Source organism: Gymnogyps californianus, chromosome 6 (genome assembly GCF_018139145.2).
Source record: "Gymnogyps californianus isolate 813 chromosome 6, ASM1813914v2, whole genome shotgun sequence".
Classification (NCBI taxonomy): domain Eukaryota; kingdom Metazoa; phylum Chordata; class Aves; order Accipitriformes; family Cathartidae; genus Gymnogyps; species Gymnogyps californianus.
In genome coordinates, this window is record NC_059476.1 from 19,194,712 (window position 1) to 19,200,711 (window position 6,000).

Consider the following 6,000-nt stretch of genomic DNA (forward strand, 5'->3'; position numbering starts at 1 on the left):
CCTTGCCGCAGCTAGCAGCCTCAGATCTTGGAGCTAGAAATGAAGCTGCAAATTTGCATGGAAAAACAAGGAGGGGGTCCACTTGTAGGGTGTGATATGCAGCCCACGTTTACAGCTTATGAGTTCAAGCTATGTTACAAGGGGTTGGAGAGAAAGGCATTACCTGAGCGAAGGTGCAGGGAGGAATTCTGTCTAAAATCTGCAGTAGTCATACAGCCTGAAAAAGGACAGAGAAGCAGCCTTCCTCTTGCTCCACAGGAAAATGTTCGCTCAGACTTCTTGCTCTCCAAATTCTTTTGGCTTTAGTGCAGGGACAAGGAGAGAAAAGGACACTTCCCACCATCTCCCATTGTAATGCCACCATTACATGACAAAACATAATTTTGCATATATAAGGAAATAAAGGATTTAAGTGATCATTTTTGTGTAATGTGGTACTGTGCATATGTCTCCATTCCTTGCCTACTATGAAAGGTATTTCAGACACTGATTTTAGAAACACAGGTATTCATTATTAGCAATAGTGGCTTGTCAAAACTCTTCTATAGAAGACTTGCATTTAATGAAAGGGAGCTCGGGCAACAGCACAGTCTCCAATCTTCATGTGATAAAAACCTTTTGTGACCACCAGCTATTAGTTCCCTCTCTGAAGTAAATGAATTTGGCTCTCCTTTTTTCTATAGAATTTAAACGAGAGAAACGTCTTTCAAGAAGCAAAGGAAGATGCAGCCATCAGCTCTGAGGATGACAGTTTCTTTGTTCAGGTACATGATGTCTCCCCAGAGCAACCACGCACCGTCATCAAAGCTCCCCGCTTTAGCACTGCTCAGGATGTCATACAGCAGGTAAGCAGCATGTTTCCATTTAGCAGGTCTGTAACGTGTAGGGTGGAGGTTGGTTTCACACAAGATAAGGCGGGGTTTGTTCTCAGCACTAGCTGAGGGATCGGTTTAGTAACCTGAATCTGAGGGAATTCCTTCTTTTTTGTCGTCTTTTTTTCTGCTTTTAAACAGACTCTTTGCAAAGCCAAATACTCCTACAGCATTTTGAGCAATCCAAATCCAAGTGATTATGTGCTCTTGGAAGAGGTGACAAAAGAGCCAGCAAACAAAAAGTCCTCAACACCTAAACCGTCTCAGAGGATTCTCTCTGATCAAGAGTGTGTGTTTCAGGCCCAAAGCAAGTGGAAGGGAGCAGGAAAATTTATCCTTAAACTCAAAGAACAGGTTCAGGTAAAAGATTAAATACTTTGCAGCAGGTTTTATAGATGGTGTATGATCAGCTTAATGGGAACCTGCTTTCAATGGGAGGGAGACATGACTGGCATGAGGGTGGGTGGGGAGAAGAGACTACAGCAAGACGCAGATTCCTCCCTTCTCCGCACCTCCCTTTTTTTCTTTGCAAAACTGCATCAGTTACATCCAGCAACACGATGCCCTCACAGCCTGCAAACCCCGTAACAACCTGTATCTTTTGCTACCAGCTTCCTGTTTTTCAGAATCTTCTGGCTGTGCATGCCGTGCTCCCCATCATAGTAAAGCGGGACTATTCAAATGGGCAGAACTTAAAAACTACTGGAATAAAGTCCCCTTTATTCCTGCCCACTGAAAAAGTTGTTCTGTTGCTTTATCTCAGGCTTTGGAAAATGGCAGGAATGAAGTATGTGCCTTCTGGGAGAAGGAGCTGTGTTCTCCCTTCCAGCAGATGCCACCAATCCACAGCAGTTGTTGCTTTAAAGTAACTGTGTCAAAACCATAGATTTTTATACAAGTTTATACCAAATTTGCTAAACATATCTTTGACAATGCATAATTTTCAATTAATTTATTCAGAACAATCAGAAGAATGCGCTTGGCTATGAAAGCACAGCTGCACTGGACTTCAGAAGGGAGGCCTGCTATGTTAGCTGTTTTCATATTAATTCCACATTTCACAGCTAACAAACAGCCAGTAAACCCCTTCTGTGATCTGATTTATTTTTTTTACAGGCAGCACGAGATGACAAAAGAAAAGGCATTTCCTTTACAAGTGAGCTCAAGAAGTTAACCAAGTCAAGTAAGCAGTATCGGGGATTCATATCGCCACCTCTGCAGGTCTTGCCGGACAGTCCGCAGAGCAAGGATGAAAGGTCTGCGTGCAGTCTGACTTTTAGTGACATTATGGAATAATAACCACCACTGCCTACAGTACGGTCTATTCAGGTATGAGATATTGATTCTAACTCTGAGCAATCATTTAATACATGATTTACAGAGTATTTTTTTCAAAGTTGTAGTTGGTTAAACCACAGTGAGGTATAAGGGACTGACAGAAAGATCCATAAAAGCCTTACGCGTGGGTGTGCTTAGGCACAGTAAGATCAGTAAGGTCTCCGTTTATTTATTATGGCATTTGCTACAGTGAATCAGAATGGTGTGAAGACTGAGTTTCACCCACTTTCTCTGTCCATTTAAAAAACAAAACCAAAATGTTGCATCCTGGGTGATTTTACAGTATGCATTTTAATCAACTAACTGTGCTTAATTAACAATGTCCTGTTACTCTTTTGCTCTGGGCCAAAGTAAACAGAAGTATCCAGTAGAGCTTTTGTTATTTTTTTATTACATGCATATAATAAAATCATCAGGATTGATGATCTCCTTTTTAGCCAGAACAAGTTCATAGTGTTAATTTCTCTCTGTGGAGATTTTGCCAGAAATGGTTAAACATTTTTACTATCCTTTCTGTATCTCTTCAATTTCTTCCATCTTGCTTGACTTAAAACAACGAAGGAAATAAATACACAACATAAGACTGTCCCGTTTATATGAAGGCAGTACATGTAACTTGTCCACCCATGTACACTACCAGATATTTGCCTAGTGCTACTACAGCACTGAGATACCATCTGAGAAGTTACAGCTCACTGTAAATGAAGAAATCTTTCAGTGTTGATAATCCCATCTCACATATGGCGAATTTAAGATTACGTTTTTCTTTCCACATACACCTAATGATTAAAGCATTATTTGACATGCACTGTCATACTACTGCTAAATCATTAAATTAACAGAATTCAAGTAATATTTTCATTTGCAAAATATCAAATTTGGCCCTTTATATTTGAAATACCTTATTTCTAGGCTGCTATAAAACCCCTAAATCATCAAAACAATCTGAATTCAAGAAAAGCAAAGTAAATTATGGAAAGATCCCAGTCACATTCCCTCCTCTTCTGCATTTGTTCTTTCATTTTTTTGAAAACTGGAATTTACATCACTGAATCCTTCTGCAGTGCCTTTGAAGGAACCTGCTGCAGACTGAACTGCTCAGCAATTGTGTGCCCTGTGCTATGTAGATGCTTAATCCAGGCAAAACTGCTGGATTAACATCCAGAATCTGGGAATCCTAAGTGGGATGTCGTAGATTGGAAAGATGCCTGTCAGCTATCGGAAGACTGTCCTCTTCCCATACCTTCACTTCTGCACATTCTTGATAGGCGGATGAAGAAGTTTTCTTGGACTGTATGTCGTAAACAAACATGTGTCGTCTCCCTCCCCGGTTTAAGCAAAAGATAATTTTAGCTAGTTGCCTCTAGGGAAACTGAAGGCAGAGAACCGGAGTGTTCTTTTATGTGTATTATATTAAAATAATGCACTTTTACCTGAAGATTTCTGTTAAACACTGTGTTAAGTGATTGTAAAGAGATTTAAATATACTGTAACTTCCTTTGCATATCTGTTTAACTTTGGTGAATATACACAAAACACTCAAATTATTTATGGTTTATCTACTTTAACAAACTGATGTACAATAGCTAAATACACCTAACTGCTAGTGATACTTTGACAAGGAACAGCATTTTCTTCTTATAAATTCTAGTTTTCCAGGCTTGTGTTTAAAGAAAGAATATTTATTATCATGTTCCAAAGCACATGCCATTGTATAATATATTTATCATATACTACTTTTTAGAAAATGCAGAATTTTTACCTCTCTCTGGATTTAGAGGAAGAAATGTCTGAACTCTTCTGGTTGTTTCTTTTCAGCACAAGGTGTTTAATACCCAAAACTGACCAAACTCAAAACAATGCATTGATAAATGTAATTAACATTTCAAATTTTTTAGTTCAAAATACATTTTTCCATACAGTCAGGAAATGTCTTTTTACTTGTCTGTTAAACCCAGAGAGTATAAAGAACTCTTACACTATAACTCTTGACATTTTTGTTTACATAGAAACACTGTTGTAAAGCTTTATGTTTGCTCAATTCATCAGCTGATATTTAAGTTAGTTGTGGTTGTCTCTCTTTTTTCTCCATGGGAGTTATTAATGTGCTTAGTTAGTTAAAACAATCCATACCAACTTACAGGGGCACAAACGAAACAATTGCTGAAATCAGTCATCCCTTTGATTTCCCACAAGAAGTCTATCTGTGGTGAATAAATTGCTCTGCACACGTTTTGTCTCCCTAGAGCAATCCCTAAACAAAGCACTTCACTTACCTGGTGTGACTGAATCAAGAAATCCATGAATACAGGGAGTGATTCATGCACTCAGTTATTCCACATCAACTTTAGCACTCGAGCACAAAACGCTGCTGCTCCTAAGACAGAAGCTGCATCAGGCAAAGGATAAAACAGCAGTGTAACTAAAATGAAGTTTACTTTTGATAGTGCAAAGACGAAAGGGAAAGAAGTTACAGGCAGTAGTCCTGTGACAACCAACACCTCCCCCAATAATTAGAAAATGAAATAAAGCAAAAAGTCATTAATTGGCATATAAACAAGCAGACAGAACCTGCGCTCTTCATAGCTTCTGGTGACAGTCTTTCACTATACACTACAGAAAATTCCTGTAAAGTAGCCATTACCAAAGCAAAAAAGTGCCCTCTTGAGGTCATTTCCAGCTTTCAGGAAAAATACCCACAAAAGACACACAAAAAAGTCAAATTTCCCTGTGGCATATCCTCCCAGAGGCCATGCACTTCCCACTGCTTATCTTCAGTACTGATGTAGCAAAACAGCATTTTGCAATTCAGCAATACGATGCAATTAAAGAACCCAACCACCTCCTAGCTCAGCCTCCTCCCTCGTGTATTACGAATTCTAACTACGTAGCCAGCCCCTGTGAGAATGAGGTATGCTCTCGCCCTACCCCACCCCCACGGCACACGCATAATGCAAGACTGATACTGAGTAACATGTTAGAAGTGACAACTTACCCATAGTTTTACATGCATAGTTTGCTTTGGAATACTTTGGAATTACTGGGAAATACTTACATCAACCTACTGCACAATTCAACTAATGCAACTTTGGTTTTTAGTCTCATTCTCTCTGTTACTTTAACACAGTAGCAGTTTCACATTGCTAAGAATGTTTTCTTTTGGTGTTTTTATGGCATTTTAGAAACAATACTTACTTTCCTATAGAGTTTGACCTTACCTGTTTGTTTGTTTGTTTTGTTATATTCAGCAGTCCTGAAAATAAAATTCTTAACATCACCTGTAGTATCACAGTAGTCTGGAAGACACGCTTGCTAATTCATTAGATTCAACATAGAAAGTTCGTTCTTACACCCATGTCATCATCCACTAATGGTTTTCTGTCACATAGATTTAAAAAGGAAAAAACTCTTGGGAAATCAAGGGACAACAGTAGCCATGTCACATTGTGTAACGCAGGTCTAACACTAGCCTGAAGTCTGGTGGCAATGTAAAAACAGGATTTTGTACTATTTCTGCTAATACAATACTTTTCTAGCTGTGGGAATACTTTATTAATATAAGTATCTTCCTCATCAAAGTCTAAAGCTGATTTTGCTGCTGTTTATCACAGTGAAAGAGAACAGCAAAATACTTGGCTTTCTATTAAAAAAACCCCAACTTTATAGGCATGTAGACATCTGGAATTGTGTAAGGCTAATTACACTGTTCCAGCATTTTCATTAATGCACATATATCACTTCAAGTTTAGGTACTGGTAAACATCCGAGTAAACTTTTGTTTGTCAAATGT

At 38.6% G+C, this 6,000-nt stretch overlaps 1 protein-coding gene across 1 annotated transcript in view; it reads left to right on the forward strand.

Annotated features, from left to right (window-relative positions):
• The window catches only part of PLCE1 (phospholipase C epsilon 1), a 137,564-nt gene extending 133,367 nt beyond the window's left edge, over positions 1–4,197 (forward strand). The window contains exons 29-32 of the mRNA XM_050898846.1: positions 684–845; positions 1,014–1,232; positions 1,989–2,201; positions 3,275–4,197. Of these exons, the coding sequence (XP_050754803.1) occupies positions 684–845; positions 1,014–1,232; positions 1,989–2,168 (561 nt within the window). The 3' untranslated portion in view covers positions 2,169–2,201; positions 3,275–4,197. The remainder of the gene's footprint in view (positions 1–683; positions 846–1,013; positions 1,233–1,988; positions 2,202–3,274) is intronic.
• Positions 4,198–6,000: the final 1,803 nt, after the last annotated feature.